The sequence below is a fragment of the Aristolochia californica genome, unplaced genomic scaffold (genome assembly GCF_029961685.1).
Source record: "Aristolochia californica isolate CCGP_79_NKW_82.1479 unplaced genomic scaffold, dmAriCali1.0.hap1 SCAF_8, whole genome shotgun sequence".
Classification (NCBI taxonomy): domain Eukaryota; kingdom Viridiplantae; phylum Streptophyta; class Magnoliopsida; order Piperales; family Aristolochiaceae; genus Aristolochia; species Aristolochia californica.
In genome coordinates this window covers 2,440,611-2,457,098 of record NW_027182279.1, presented here as the reverse complement: position 1 = coordinate 2,457,098, position 16,488 = coordinate 2,440,611, and the positions used below count along the sequence as shown (strand labels likewise).

The 16,488-nt window shown below is 40.1% G+C and overlaps 3 protein-coding genes and 1 pseudogene across 4 annotated transcripts; 2 read left to right on the top strand and 2 right to left on the bottom strand.

Annotated features, from left to right (window-relative positions):
- Positions 1–645: 645 nt before the first annotated feature.
- Positions 646–2,670, bottom strand: LOC137938818 (probable cinnamyl alcohol dehydrogenase 6). Its single transcript, XM_068783866.1, has 6 exons — positions 2,576–2,670; positions 2,368–2,481; positions 2,034–2,261; positions 1,673–1,958; positions 1,146–1,299; positions 646–1,026 (listed from the first exon to the last, which is right to left on the bottom strand). Exons 1-6 carry the CDS (start codon positions 2,668–2,670, stop codon positions 830–832), a joined length of 1,074 nt encoding a protein of 357 aa, XP_068639967.1. The 3' UTR covers positions 646–829.
- A 1,908-nt stretch (positions 2,671–4,578) lies between these two features.
- Positions 4,579–7,216, top strand: LOC137939466 (transcription factor ABORTED MICROSPORES-like). Of its 2 annotated transcripts, none has more exons than XM_068784735.1 (8): positions 4,579–4,689; positions 4,776–4,955; positions 5,045–5,126; positions 5,212–5,268; positions 5,439–6,086; positions 6,171–6,485; positions 6,591–6,770; positions 6,863–7,216. In XM_068784735.1, exons 1-8 carry the CDS (start codon positions 4,592–4,594, stop codon positions 7,070–7,072), a joined length of 1,770 nt encoding a protein of 589 aa, XP_068640836.1. In that variant the 5' UTR covers positions 4,579–4,591; the 3' UTR covers positions 7,073–7,216. The 2 variants fall into 2 exon arrangements, with proteins under 2 accessions (XP_068640836.1, XP_068640835.1); XM_068784734.1 differs by having other exon boundaries at positions 5,200–5,268.
- Positions 7,217–7,379: 163 nt separating this feature from the next.
- LOC137939421 (chemocyanin-like) lies at positions 7,380–7,991 on the bottom strand. The gene has a single exon (XM_068784689.1). It carries the CDS (start codon positions 7,989–7,991, stop codon positions 7,380–7,382), a length of 612 nt encoding a protein of 203 aa, XP_068640790.1.
- A 683-nt stretch (positions 7,992–8,674) lies between these two features.
- LOC137939145 (protein WHAT'S THIS FACTOR 9, mitochondrial-like) lies at positions 8,675–15,838 on the top strand (annotated as a pseudogene).
- The last annotated feature ends 650 nt before the right edge of the window (positions 15,839–16,488 follow it).

Below are 16,488 nucleotides of genomic sequence, written 5' to 3'. Positions count from 1 at the left end.
GGTCTCCAATCCTTTCCCAGCAAAAATTTAGTTTTGGTAAGAGTTATTTTTTCAGTATTTTAATTCGGAAAAACTTTTCTCCATGAAAGGAAAAGTTTTTGTTGAAAATTTTTCTAACAACAAAATTAATACTTTCTCTAGAAAAAAGGTTTTCCGAGAGAGGAAAAAATTTCCAGAGAAATCTTTTGCAGGTGATTTTTTTTTTTCGGAAAAGTTAAAACCTCTCCTACTGAAAATTAGATTTCACTGATAGAAGTATTTCCGCTAATGAAATTAATTTCTTCAAAAAAAATCCGACTGGTAAAAATGTCATTTTTGTAGTAAGGTGGGTGAGGCGAGGCGAGGCTCCACTCTTCCTCTACAGTCCTAGAGGCAAGCGGAAAGGGGTGCAGGGATCTACTGCCCCCTCCCTTTCCCTTTTTCCCTTTTTCCCTTGTCCATGCTGTTGAAGAGGGGAGCGAGAAGACCAGGTTTGATATAGTTCACCTGATAAACCGCGAAAGGGCGATTTTTTACCCTCCCCAGGTTTCTGCATATATTGACATGGGCATGGTTCCAGATCCGTTTGAATCTAGTTCAACGGAATGATTCAGTCTGGTTTATAACACTGAGTTTTACATGAATCTTCAATAAAAAACTTAAAAGTGGCAATCGTACTCCTGATTTTTAACAAAAATTTCAAAGTTACATCTCGTGTTGAGAGGAATTCATGAATGTTCAAGAGCTTCAAAGCTGATAAATTATTATCACAAACACAGATTATACAAGCTGAACGAAACTGAAAAACCAAAGCCCCAAAGATCAAGGACAATGAAGTAAGGTGTTTATCTCAGGAGGATTCCTGGGCAATGTCAATGACGAAACGGTATCTGACGTCGTTCTTTGCCAGCCGCTCCACTGCCGTGTTGATGTAGTCTGGCTTGATGAGCTCGATATCGCAAGTGATGTTGTGTTTTCCGCAGAGATCCAGCATTTCCTGCGTCTCCCTTATCCCTCCCATCACGCTCCCAGCCACCACTCGTTTCCCTGCAAAGCAAAAATCTTTTAAAACCTCTCTCTCTCTCTCTCTCTCTCTCTGTTATCTCTCTTTGAAACCGAAAGTTTTACGGTGAATGACAGTGAACAGATGGTGGAGCTGATCTTACCGAAAATGAGAGGAAACACGGGAACTTGTACCGGTTTGTCTGGTGCACCCACGAGCACCAAGATGCCCTTCACCTTTAGGAGCTCCAGGACGGACCCCAGAGAATGCGGAGCAGAGACTGTATCGATGATGTAGTCCAATGTTCGAGATTCTTTCTGTTTCGAACCACAAACTAAGCCATCATAATCTTTATCAAGAGCTTGCCAAAGAAGTGTTATTTTAAGATGAATTTTTTATCAAAATAACCATTTAAAAAGCCATATATTCAAAATCACCCAATTTTGACCGGTCTACTGTACATGTGGACAGATAAAAGCGACACATAACCTTTGACTGCTTACATATCACTACATCATCAGTGCAGAGATGGTAAACGAACACATAGGCAACCCTAGGAGAGCCGAGGATTCCAAAATTGGATACAGTTTTCCGGCTCATTTCTATATAGGAATAATTATCAATATAGCAGTCTCGTGTGGGAAGAGCAAGAATTTTTGAAATTAGGGCAAAGGGTTGGAAGAAGAGAACCTTCATTTGTTCGTAATCGGTGCTGAGGAGAAAGTTGTGAGCTCCCAAGCGGCTCTTGGCCTCCTCCTCCTTGGATGGAGAGGTGCTTATCACGGTCACTTCCAGCCCAAACGCCTTCCCGAGTTTGACCGCTACGTGCCCCAATCCGCCCAGTCCCACCACTCCGAACTTCTTTCCGGCCTGCAACATGTTGTGTTGCTTCATGGGGCTGTACACTGTTATCCCGGCGCACAGAAGCGGCGCCGCAGAGTCCATTGGTAGATTCTCCGGAACGTGCACCACATACCTGCATCACATACTTTGCTAATTTTTTTAATATTTTTTTATTGACAAAGGTGGTTGCGAACCAAGGTAGGCTCACCTCCGGTCGGCGACCAGCATTTTGGAATACCCTCCGTAGGTGATGCTTCCATCCCAGAAGATGCCGCAATAGGTGAACTGCATCTGCTCGCAGTAATTCTCCTCGTTGGCGTTACAGAACTCGCACTGGAGACAAGAGGCCGCCAAGCAGCCCACTCCCACTCGGTCTTCGATCTTGAATTCGCTCACATTCGCTCCCACCTCCGTTACCACTCCTGTGATCTCATGCCTGACAACATCACAGTTCATCAGCAATCGACCTCCATGAAGGAGAAACCTGTGCTCATGAACATAAAACAATCACGACATGTTTCTGCTTTCTTCCTTCGACATACCCGGGCACGAGAGGGTACATGGCGATGCCCCAGTCGTTGTTTATGTAATGTAGATCAGTGTGGCACATTCCGCAGTAGAGGATCTTGATGACAACGTCGTCGACGCCGGTTGCTCTGCAGAAAACGGAAGAAAATTTCAGCAAGACGAGATGGGTAAACGAACCAGTGATTCAGCTTCCAGCCTGGATGGGACAAGGTCAGTATATACCTTCTCTTGAAGACGAAGGGGGTGATCTTTCCTCTGGGTCCGAGGGCAGCCCAGCCCTCGACCGTCTGAGTGTGGTTTGGGGTGGTTTCAGTCATCTTCTCCCGGACGAAGCAGAGCACTCCCCAAACCGTCGAAGATCAGAATAAAAACTCGGTGGCGGATACCGAGATCTGTGGCGGTACTGCGTTCTCCTCTCGCTGTCTACAGTTCCTCTGCGCTGCATCATATTAAATGGGAAACCAATTATTTCCACAACCGCGCCGCCATTCACTATTTGAACTTTACAGAATTTGTTCCACAGGAAGAGAAAAACAATGGAAATTGCGTTCAAATCGTTTTCATGTACTCAAAGCTGTTTCAACACATTGATGTTCAGAGAAAAATTGGGTTAAAATCGTTCCTTACGAACTCAAAATTTCCTCTCAGATTGAATTGACCCTGATTTGATGTGCAGAAGAAGGTATCAAAAATTAAGTATGGAGCTGTCATTTAGTTTTCTTTCTTAACTCAGTCCCTTTCTGAATTTTTCCGCATTTTAGTTGCATTGGAGTTTGTGTACAAAAATCAAATGTGTTTGATATTAATTTCAGCCACAACTTCTTACTTACAAGCTCAATATTCCACCTCTAGATCTTGCCACTATAAGAATAAGGTATTTTTTACATCAAGTTGACAGACAGACCACCGATAGTTTGTAGCAAGAGAGAGTAAAAGTCATACTGAATTAAGCTTGGCTACAGGTGAGAATGTCTCCTCATAATCAACCATGTACCACTGAGTCTAGTCTTTAGACATAAGTCGGGCTTTAAGGCGGAGCACTGAACTATCCAAATTATGCTTCGTAGTATTTTTGAATTATTAAATAAAATGATCCACCAAAATAACCAGAAGGAGGTATGACGCCACAAGAACCTAATAAACCCCGTCATTTGAAATATCTAAACTTGAAGCTAACTCATAGCAGTTTGTTGCTATACTAAGTATTCTCTATTATGTGACCACCTTCTTCATCTGTGTAAGCTCCTCAATCGTATTCTCCAAGTCAATTACCTAAACTGCATTGGTGGCACCTAGACTAGAAAAATAAAATCAATTATTATACAAAATTTTAAACTAATAGATAAAAACCCAAAATTCAATTAGGGATGTCATTTTAGCTGATTACCTATTTTTTCATATGTTGTTCATTAAACGGAACGAAAATGGAACAAAAGTCTTATACATATATGCAATCAGATAATTTTACTCATTTACCGAGTGCGTAGGGGAATTATTATATTTTCTTATAATTTTATTATATGACTTTTTATTGTCTTCAAGCATTATAAAAAAGTTGTTATATTTAAAAAAATTGAATTTTATATATTTTTATCATTTTTTACTATTTTCATTTATTTAGTTGTTTATCGGGTTGTTAATCGCTTAATTAAACGAAAACAAAATGCATTAAAAAATAATTGAACAAAACGGATATGTTTAGTATATTTTTTAGTCTAAGTTTGGAAGACTTGGGGAAATTTTATTTTTTTAATTCAAGATTTACCGATTTAACCTGATACGTGTACAAAGTTGCCCATACCTGAATTGAAGAAAGAAAGCATGCCCTAATGGCCTCATTAGCTGACCACTTCACGCCTTCGCTGCATTTCACCTACCTAAAACAGACTCCAAATGGAAATATAATAATCCGTTTTAGGGTTTTCTCTTCCATACTCCATTAAAATTACAAGTTTCTCTCTGGTTTCCTCTTCTGGGAATCTGCAGGAATTTCTCGGAAAGGTCTGAGATGTGGTTCCTGAATTGAATCACGTTGCAGTTATCGATAGCTATCATCTTTGTCAGAGACTCAGACTGGCCTCTTCTCATTTGTCATTGCAGTAAAAAAGACAGAAGCAGACAAAAAAAAACTCTTTCTTCTTCTTCCGGATTCGTAATTCTGCATAATGTAGCAATTATAGGAAGATCTGCTTCAAAAAATCGAGGTTCTTCTGTAGGCTTCCCCGTGAGAGAGGAGACATGAAGATTTCTCAGAGATGCACTGAGAAGCTAAGACCGCTGGTGGGGATCAAAAGCTGGGATTACTGTGTGATTTGGACACTCAGTGATGATCAAAAGTGAGAGAAATTAAATGAATTCTTTGTAGTTGCAGGAGTGTTCTTCGCAGTTTAAAAGTATTTGATTTGATTTATTCTGTTTATAGGCGTATTGAGTGGATGGATTGCTGCTGCGGAGGGGCAGAAACAAGCCGGGAAGAAGATGATCATCACTTTGCTGCTGCATCTCCCTTGCTCGTTTGCAAAGATGTAATGTTTCAGCACCCAAGAACAAAAGCCTGTAATGCTCTGGATGAGTTGCCTCTTTCCATGGCTTTGGACTCAGGGTGCGATGCCTCCCTCTCCCTCTCCTCTACCTCTCCTCCAATTCCCCTCTCTCCGATTCCCTCTATCCCTAACTGTAATTTTCAAACAGGAACCACACAGAAGCTTTGGTTACAAATAAACCATTATGGTTGAATCTCCCCAGCATTTCATCTTCAGATTTCTCAAATGCGGTATTGTCTCCGCCTCTCTTCCATATTGGCTCCGTTTGAAGAAATTTCCTCGATCTCAGAAGCTTTAATGCAGGAAATGGTTAAGACAAAGGTCTTGATTCCGGTAACAAGTGGACTGATCGAACTGTTTGTTGCTAAACACGTAATATATTTCTCCCTTCTTTCTCCTGATTCACCGCTCTTCTTTTGAAATCATGCTTTCCTGATGATCCGAAACGTAATTAAGCCAAACAAAATGATCTTTTCGTGCCATTCTTTCCAACCAAGGAAGATTAATTGTGTAAATTAATAGCTTATTTGATGTGATTTCAGGTTTCTGAAGATCATCAGATCGTAGAGTTCGTTATGGCGCAGTGCAACAGCCCCTCCTGGGACCCCAATTTCCATGATCAAACACTCGGGAGCTCGGCTCTGAACGACGGCTTCTTGTCAGGAAACACCATTGATCACCACATGTCGAAACCCTTTTCCTGCAATGGCTACTCCTTGAAGAACACCATTGATCACCATTTCCAGCCATGGATGCAGCCTGCTACGGATAATCTTAGCCTACCCTGGGGATTTCCGCAAGACCAAATCCGCCTCTGCAATTCGCCTCTTAATTTCCTTGGTAACCAGCAGCTCGACAATATCGTCTCCGACAAGCTCACATCATTCGATTCCGGCATCGACCATGGCCTTCAGGAAATTGTTACCTTGCAGCCATCTATACAGGGTAACAACCCGAGTCTGCACCATGGCTTGGCGGAGTACGACAAAGAGTCGGTCAAACAAGAGATGGGTAGGGGCGATTCTTTATCAGATTGCAGTGATCAGATCGAGGATGATGATGACCAAAAAGTTGCGAGTAAGTCGGGCAGGCGAAACCAGTCGAAGAATTTAGTAGCAGAGAGGAAGAGAAGAAAGAAACTGAATGATAGGCTCTACGCTTTACGTGCTTTAGTCCCGAAAATCACAAAGGTAATACGTTACTAATTGCTTCTCTGCATTGGACATTTTTTTTCTCCGACTGTTCGGCTGTTCTTCAATATCTTGGCTTTGAAGATGGACAGAGCTTCGATCCTCGGAGATGCCATTGAGTTTGTAAAGGAGTTGCAGAAGCAAGTGAAAGGTCTCCAGGACGAGCTGGAGGAAACACCGGAGGAAGAAGCAGTAAAGCAGAACGGCAACGCCAACAACGGCCAACTGGATACTCAAAATCAAGATGCGGTTGCTCACGGTGACAACAAATCTACAGAAAGTTCAGGCTTGGTAATCGTCGACCAGGGAACCAGGTGCTCTTCCAGCAACAAAACCTCCGATGCTTCGAAGCAAAATCCCGACTCTGTGAGCAACGACGACAAGGGACAGCAAATGGAGGTATCATCTACTGGTAACCCATATTGTTTTCCTGCGGGGACATGTAAATCGATCATCACCCACGGTTCCATTAATTAACCCATCCAATTCTACTGAACACGTAAGGTTCAAGTAGAGGTGAGCCAGGTTAACTACGGGAACGAATTCTTCGTGAAGATTTTCTGCGAACACAAGACGGGAGGGTTCGTGAGGCTAATGGAGGCCATGAATTCTCTGGGGCTAGAAGTAACCAACGCCAACATAACCACATTCAGAGGCCTCGTCCTGAACGTCGTCAAAGCCGAGGTAAATTCCGTTCTTCTCCGCAACTCAAATCAAACAAAAAAGAAACAGAAAAACTGCATGGAAATTAACAGATAGAAACATCCGATGAACAGAAGAGAGACAGCGAAATCGTTCAAGCAGAACAAATACGGGAATCCCTGCTCGAGCTTACCCGCAATCCAACAAGCGGATGGTCGGAACCCGAAGCCACGACGGAAGGAGGTCCGGCGGACTACCAACAGCAGCTCCACGACGACAACCACCATCACCATGAACAACAGCTCAACTCTCATCACCTCCACCATCGCCACCACTGCCTCTAACTACTTTCATTTTTTTTTCAGTTACAATAAAATTCTCACGTGAAAAATTTCAGTTGGGTACGTATCGATCCTTTCCGCTCGATTTTTTTAATTTCGATCCAGCGGGGCCGTTTTAGGTCAAACTAAGCCTTAATGCAGCCAACCCATCAGAAGACTCATTCTCAAGTCTCCTCACCTCCTTTCCTTAAACTAACGTCAACCATCATCAAAACTATAAAGAAAGCAACATTGATCAACAAAAACCAGACAAAAAGTACGACTCGTTTTCATATTTGGCAATCAACCGATTCATGATCCTTGCTAACAATCAACAGATCGACAATAACAATATTAAAAGCGTTGCACAGATCAAACCCATCGATCTGAAACTCCACCTTTGACTGCTGCCGGTTCCATTACCCGCCTGATCAGTAGCAGGTCCATTGGTATTGGTCTCCGTCTGCACTCCTTTCACATCCACCGCAAGCTTCATCCCTCCCAGGCAATGCCCCGAAATACTGCAAATGAACCAATACTTCCTAGCCTCCTCAAGCGTGACTTCATCGTCCCCGGTCACGTACCTCTTTATAACGCCCGAGCTGTCATCGCACGATCTGAAAGTGTCTTCCGTCACCTCCACTGCGTCGTGCTGCCCTCTCACGTAATTAAACACTGCAACAAAATGGAGACCCGGGGTTAAAAATTGCAGATTACGAGAAGCAGAAATATAATTAGAGGTTCGGTTTTTCGATCTCTCTTGACCTAAAACGTCCCCTACTGTGAAATTAAGCCCCTGCGACCATTCGAGATAGTTGTTCGAGGTAGTCCAGCCTTCGTCGCCCCCGACCGTATAAACCTCCGCTGACACGCGACCCCTGTACAGAAGACTTATGAACAAGACGATGAAGAAAGTCTGTGATAAGAAATCATTGAGACCCATTATTCCTTTCGAGCGAAAATATTCAAAAGCCGATGAATTCAGCAGGTGGATGGAACTTTTGATCAAAGTTGATGAAGGCATGAGAGACTCCGTCGGAAGGGATCGGCCTGCAAGAGGAGTGATGTCTGGTGAGAGAGCTTTTCATTGGTGGAATCATGATTGGAAGTATTTGTAGTTTCTGTGTCTTGGCTGGAGCCGGCCGGCATCATCATCTTTCTGGATTAAAATACTCCTGCGTTGGAACCCATTTGAGTATTTAAAATTATTTAAAAAATAAAATTATCATAATACACATTTTAAAATTTGTATTCACTAAATACAGAAAAATACTAACTTATTATTTTTTAGACTAATAAATTTAATATAAAATATAAAACTAATTTTGAAAATTATATTTGTATTTAAATACCTTAAAATGTTATTTTAATTTTTTAATAGTAAATTTAAAATAAAATAAAATATAAACATATGATTTTAAATTTTAATAAATTATTTAGTTAATAAAAATTTTAAAATATGTATTATGTTACATTTATTAATTTATTTTAAAATATTAAATTTAAAATTATAATTCTACTAATTATGAAAATATAACATTCATATATAAACTTCGGTGGAGCCATCGGAAATTGTTTTTCTGTCTCTCCGAAAATCCTAATCTGCTTGTTCCCCAACATCAGAAGTGTTACGCTGAAGGGAGAGCCTCTGTTTTCTGATTAATCAGATCCCACCGAACTGGGGGGCTGACATTCATTCATGGCTTACTGCCTTCGCTTCTGCTTACCCTTTTCTTGAGGAGCTTCTACTTAAGAGAATGACAAGTAGGGATAAAAGATTGGAGTTTTTGGTTCGGAAGTTTGTCAATTTCAGAGCTCTGTCGCTCGTTAACCGTGATGGGTTCAGTACTGGTGGTCTAGCAGCCATTGCTACTTACTGCAGGTAATAACGAACTTTCCCTAGATGTCTTAATGAACTGATAAGAGGGCATTTTCATATTTTTTTTCTTTTGGGGATCTTCCTTTGGTTCTGCTTTCAGTCAATGCATACTGCGTTAGCTCTAGACTAAGGAAATGAGAATTTGGGGTTTCTCTGGAAAACAAATAATTGAGGATGTCTTAAATCTGCAGCTATAGTTTTCAAGAAATGACCTGAAAAGTTCCTGATGCATGTTCATGGGCACATGCTTGCTATTGACTTCAACAAGCATAAATATCTTCCACTTCTTTGCAGCTTTCTGTTTAAAATAAAATGTCCTAAAATGGGATAAAGTGAACTATATTTCGAGATCCGGGTATTTTTGGGCTCATCACACTACCTCTTTTTTCTTCTTGAAGAGAATATGTAATTGACATTACAAAAAAGTTGATCTTTGGCTATTTAATGGAAAAATGATCTTTGATTTTCCAATTTGTGTTTACAATTACTGTTGGGCTTCATTTTCTTCATTAACAAAGCCTGCTCCAGTTGCATGCTTAGATGCATGCAAATAAAAAAATTATGGCAGGTGATGTTAATATGTTTATAGTTTGGTGATGACTTCTTATAATTCCTTTCTGCTATCAAATTTTTTTCTTCTATAACGGCATTTATCGTTTTATTCTTGTCCCTTGTCTCATTTTTAGACATTTTGAGTTACCTTGACCTTGGTTTGTTTAATAGTTAGAAGTTGCTATTTGTCAATGTCTGCAATTTTTTTTTTTTTTCGAAAATCTGTAGGTTTGCTCTTTCTCAAGTGTCATGGGTTGACATTGACACAAGTGGGATGGGAACCAGATCCATATACTCTGCAAGATTGGGATCTTCTAGCTGGATAGCAACTAGTTGTTTAGTTCTATTATTCTATGAATCTTACTGTTCCAAATCATTCCTCTCTTCACTTTTAATTCCGATAACTTAGGAACTTGACCGAGCTTGACATTTAGGAGAATAGGATTGAGGACCTTGGAGGAACTAATTAACCAGTATGTAGTCTCAATATAAGGGAGAGAAAAGGACAAATGAACAAACTGAATTAGCTAATCATTTCTGTAACACTATAAAACTCAAATGTGGGACAATATTTAGAATAGAATAGTTGATTTAACATGACTAATTTTTTTAGATAATTTTTTTAATTTGTATTTGAAATATTAATTTACTGAAAATTTATCGCACAAATATGGTAATATATGAGATTGATTAATAATTTCCATTTATTTCCTTGGCAAATACACCTGATAGTTACAAGTAAAATTTAAAAATTTCCATGTAATTTTCTAATAAGGCATTAATAGGATTTTATACTAAAGATTTCTTGCAAATGTATATCCTAGGAAAAACATTTTTATCTTTTCCTGGGATATAAATTTCCAACCAGGGGCATTAACGGGGCATAAGTTTTGACACATCGGCCAGATAAAGGTTTAGCCTGGATTCAATGTCATTTCTTGTTTATATCTCTTGATTGAGTACCTCAATTAAATTTTTGATAGAAGATGGTAATTGTTTTGATGTCTGATGCAATTAATCAGACTCCTCTTCTCTATGGATATGTTGAAGGAGATGCCTCAGACTATGAAGCCGTCCATAGTCATCTGAGATCCTGAGTCGCCACCTTTAAGTTTCCGCTGGAGAACAATGTTGTATTAAGTAAATTTTTAGTTGATTATCCCAAAATCTGATGCTAAGGACCTGCTATGGTTGATCATAAAGGCTAAGAAGTAATAACATGGCACATGACAAATCACATCACTCAAGTGGAAGTGTGAATGATGTTGATTTGATGTAGCATATTTCTTTTGTTGGATTTCTGGAGATTAGAATAGATGGAGATTTTTGGATTGGACTTTTGGCTTAATTGCCACATGGCCGGATTTGTGAGAGGTCTTGGGTTTACTATGTGTAATCAACAATAAGATAAAGAACACTTCCTTTTTTTAAGAAAAAATCATGGATAAGCAAGAAACAGTGTACTGTATAAAAATGCAAAGCAATTATACACGCCGTGATAATTGTATCACGGTGGAGGTCTTAGGTTGAGTAGGATTTCTCAATGCTATGGTCATCGGATGGAGTTCTGAGTAATAGAGCGGATGTGAGAGTGGGATTTAATTTTATTTCTAAAAAACGCTGATACCGATTATTAATATTGCATTAGCTTTGTTATATTTTGAATTCATTAGTTTTTTTAGATTTTATACTATATTGTGCTGAAAATTGTATCTAAACAAGTAAATCAAAGTGGTTTGTGTGCTTCTGATAGACGGTCAAGTAGTGGATTTTAATTTTTTTCATTTTCTGATAAAACCAGAAAGGTAATTTGGACAATATTTATCTCTTGCTCAGCCTAATCTTCGGAGGCAGACATGTTGATCTTCAACAGAATCCACTCCAGACGCCGACCAGGCTTTGCATACCACCAGATGCTTTCACTTGTCAACGTGAAACTGAAATGGGTCAAAGACAGCATCCTAGATTCTGTTGTTGCAGGTGAGCGAGATCTCAAAGCTGCTTGGGAACTTAAAGACATGATTGCTGCTGATCCCCTCAAGTGCCTTCCTGTTCATCGACTTTCTAAGCGGAGGAGGCAGCTCGGCCTATTAGACATCAAGGTTTCCTCCTTCATGAGGCGATACCCAACTCTTTTCCAAGAATTCCCACAACATGATGATCTTAAGGTCCCCTGGTTTCGTTTGACTGAGAAAGCTGCAGAACTCCATCATGACGAGCTTGAAGCCCTTCAAGACACTGAAGATGCACTTGTTGAGAGACTCTGCAGGCTGCTGATGCTTACTGTTGACAAAACCCTCCCTCTCCAAACTATTGACCAATTGAAATGGGATCTGGGTTTGCCTTATCTGTATTCAGAAACCTTAATTCCCCTCTACCCACAATTTTTCCGATTTGTTCAGCTTCAAGACAGTCGCACTGGTCTCTAACTCTCCATTTGGGATGAATCCATTGCCATTTCAGAATTGCAGAAGAGCCAACCAGCTGGCACTAGTGCCTCTGCCACTTGCTTGGCATTTCCTGTGAAATTCACAAGGGGATTTGGGTTGAAGAAGAAATGCATGGCATGGCTAAGAGACTGGCAGACTCTTCCCTATACTTCCCCCTATGCTGACCCTTCTGGACTTGATCCCCGGACTGACATCTCAGAAAAGAGGATTGTTAGTGTCTTTCATGAGCTCCTCCACCTCACCATTGGCAAACGGACAGAGAGGAAGAATTTGAGCAATCTCAGGAAGCCTCTTCGGTTGCCACAGAAATTCACCAAAGTGTTTGAGCGCCACCCAGGGGTATTTTACATTTCTCAGAAGTGCGGAACACAGACCATCTTTCTTAGAGAAGCTTATGAGGGTCAAGAACTAAGCATGAAGCTTCCTCTTATGAGGATTAGAGAGAAATTTATTGATATGATGAGGGAAGGAAGACTAGCTAAGAGCAGGGGATTGTACAAGAAAATAACTAATGATGATGAACATGAAGAAGGATTGGATATTTCTGACAATGAGCTTGAGAGTGATGAATCAAATGAGTCTGATTGTGCTTCAAAATTTGGCTTGCTTTCTGAGTGAAACACATGCAAATAAATGAACGTGTGCTTAAAGTTGTGATGCCATCAGTGGCATGGTGGAAGGAGGACAACACTGGTATTCTTCTTTACTTTAACTAGCTGTTTTAAGTTCACTCCTGCTTATCTGTTCCCTCTCTCTTGTGTAGATTGACACCCACCCCCCTCCATTTTAGAATTGTGTAACCCTCATGACTATCATGATGCATTCACCATGATTTCAGAAAAAAAAGCATGATGTGTTCATGAAAATTAAAAAAAAATATATGATACTGCTAGAGTTTTTTTTATTTTTTTTATTCCTATACTTAGTTAATATTTTAGAGATGTACAGCACAGCTTCTGCTATCTGCTTTATGAGGTTGTTTGCTAGATGTACAGCACAGCTTCTACTATCTGCTTTATTATGTGGGCTTAAGCGTTGACTTAATCGTTTCTTGGGTTCAGATCTCATGTTGTATGTAAGCATAATCACACTTTTGGAAAAACAAAAAAAGTGTCACAATTGCCTTAATATTTGTAAATCTGAAAAAACAAAAACATTTTTAATTGTTTACTATTAATTAATTTCTTATGGTTTACCTTCAGCTTTCTTCTTTTGCCAACCATGTGAATGCACTTCAAGAAGTGCTTGAGTAGTCTTTTCTTCTTCTTTTTCTTTGTTGTTTTCCAGCATGTTTGCAGCATATTACTTGTTCTCCTTGAGAAATTGCTTTTATTAAATCTTTCTCTCTTTTTTATAAAAACAATACGTGTTTCCCTTCACTGCTGAGAGCTTCGACCTTTTAAAACAAAAAAAATAGAGAGCAAAGTTCAACTTTGCGATCTACAACATTTTTGTTGTTGCTGTTGTTGTTTATATTGTATAAAAACAGATCCATGGTGATGTTTTTTTTTTTTCTATCTGCAAGAGATCCAGAAGTTGAAGCAACTTTGATTTGTTTCCTTTCTTTACCTAATTTCTGTGTACTTTTCCTCATAGGTTTTCCAATGTATTTCAGGTTTTTCTCATTTTTAATTTGATTTAATATTTTTTATACATGGATCATAGTAGTTACTCATTGAGCAATTTACTTGTAGCAACTATCAACAGCGGTTCATGGATGTTGCCACAAAGAACTCTCAATTGTGCCTTGCAAGTTTATTGGGCATATAGTGATCAAAATTCGTGATTTGGCAAGTCGACTTGCCATTAAGGGTGGATGGTTTGTGCCTTGTATATTGGGCAAATTCTCCTGACTCACCGTAAGTCCAGCCTATGGACTCGTGGGTTGAACCAACCTTGAGTTGCACAGTCTCAAGTTCCAGTTGCAAATCCATGATAGTGATCTCTGAGACCTAAATGTCAGCTAGTGGTCTGTGTACAGGTTCCGTGTGCAAAGGAAGCATCTAATGCTACTGTTTTTTTAATAAGGTGTCAACAACGCTTGGTGGCTGGACATAAGATTATTCAAGACTGAGATTTGAAGACCAAATCAACTATGAAATACCTAGTTGAAAGATACGGGAACCTCTTTTACCTAATGGACGTATCAAGTTAACCACTGCTTTAAGCTTTATCAAGTTCTTCTATGTACCGAGTCCATCACATTACAAAGCAGTGGTTAAATAATAAAAAATGACTTAGTATTCATGTCTCCGGAGTTTTATTACAGGTAATAGTTAGTTCGTCAAGGAGCAATTTTTATGCAGTTCCTTCTTATTGATAATTCTTCTGGCTCACCATGGGCCGTTTCTTGTGTTCTTCTGACAGTGAAAAACCATGTGCTTCACACTTGGTGAAAGTAAAGAAGTAATGCTGTAAAGAGACTTGCTTGGTGTATTTGGAGAAGATTTTATGGTAGGCAACCACCTACAGCTCAAAATTGTTCCATTTTCTGCCTTATTTTGGTCTTCATTAATTATGATCTGCATGCTACAGGTAACAGGCTGTATACACAAATTTTGAAGATTCTGTGGGAGTTTTATGACCCTGCATGTGTGTGCCTTATTAGTTACTTGTGCTGGCATTGAAGGAATATGTTCTGGATTTGTATGTTATTGAATTGATGGAGCTAAGAGCCAACTGGTGATAAGGTAAGAGTTCTAGCCAATGTCCAAGAAGCTGATAAGTCCTTTTTTTCATGTTGTAGGTAAAGCCAGACCCCTACTTTCTCATTAATTTTCCTTCTCACTACTGTTTCGAACTGAGCCAACTAACGCAACTTTCCTTCCTGATTGGATTTGTATTTGGATTTCAAATGGGATTTTAATCAGAATCAGGATCTAAATGGAAGTTACTGCAAATGTTAGCAGGGAGGAAAGAATTAAGCGCGTGCCCTTGCCTATTGGCCACCATTTTCTATGGCTTCCATCACCTGGAAACTACAGAGAACGGGAAATGTAAGCGTCGTCGCCAGAGACATCGTTCCAGACCAAGAAGCTGACTTACTGGGGTTTATTGAAAAGAAGAGGCTCAAGGTAGAAGCGGAAGAGCAGCAGCCGTAGAGGAAACCCGAACTGGAATTGCTGGATGCAGTGACTCAGTTGTTCTATGATTTTACGGAGCCCATATGGCAAGGCCAGAGGAGGATCACCCACCATCAGAGGTTCTTTATCCCTTATTCCGTTGTAAAAAAGTTGAAGCCACACGCCATGGGAGAAAGGGGAGACCGAACTCCACGATGGTCCAGACATTTATGTCTCCGTGATGGATCCCTTAGGGTGGCGAACGGAGCTCAAGTTGAAGCGGTGGTTGAGTCTGCAACAATGGGCTCTCCTTCAAGGCTGACACGTACTTGTTGATGCCAACCAGTATAGGAAAGAGACCATAGTGGCACCTGGGTCTTCCACCCTGCCCAACAACCAGGCGTAAATGCCTGGACCATCGTGGGGTTCGGTCTCCCTTTTCTCCCATGCCTTGAGGCAAGGTTTCAATTTTTCTACAACGGAACGAGGGATTAAAAACATCTGGTGGTGAGGGTGAACGTTGGTTTTGGTGATCCTCTTTTAGCCTTACCATATCGGCTCCGTAAAATCGTGGAATAGCTAAGCCAATGCATCTTGTAATTCTTGTTAGGGTCTCCTCTTCGGCTGCTGCTCTTCTGTTTCTAACTTGAGCCATTTCCCGTTCTTTGGCATCGCAGTCTCTCTTCATCCTTCAACGAATTCCTAGCAGCTCCACCATAAGAGTTCAAGAAGCCGCTGTGTAATTTTTTTTCTGAGTGACTGAAATTTTGACAAATCTCTTGTTCGATGTAAATACCAAATTATACGAGTTCTGAGTCAATGAAAATTCATCAAGAACGATGTTCAAAAATTTCATCAAACCCCAGCGCAGCATTTCCACGAGAACGATGACGCATTGTCCAAGAAGCCACTGGCCGTAGCATGATTTTATTGTTAGCGTGAGTTGTCAAAAGGTGTGATGGATCAATTATGGTCTGTTTTAAGAACAGCACACTTTTCGGCGATCCGGCTGCGTGTCCCTGTACGGGTCTTCCTCCGCCCCTTGCACTAATTCCGGCCACCGAGGACCTCCAAAAGCTTGCTGCGGAAACAATAAGAAATGATGCAAGTCTTGACTCAAACACAGATTCCTCCACCAATCTTTGATTTTTTTGTTACACAGATTGGTGCTGACGGAACTAATTATGCCTGGCACTAACGCTTCTCAAGTATATGATTTAAAAGGACAAAAGGACTTGTGACTAGAATGAGGCAAGCAATAGGGGTCTATTGAAAAATATTAAAATGATCTTCAAAGCTTATGGAAAGAAATTGATTTTTGCAAACCAGACTGGGTGGAATGGGAGGTCGATATATCAAAATATAATTCTATCTTAGAAGGAGATAGAATCTATACTTTTATCTCACACATGTAACCATCAACATATACTATCAATGACCAAAGTAACTATGGTATGCATTACTTAGATAAAAAATGAGTGATTACAGTAGTTGGAT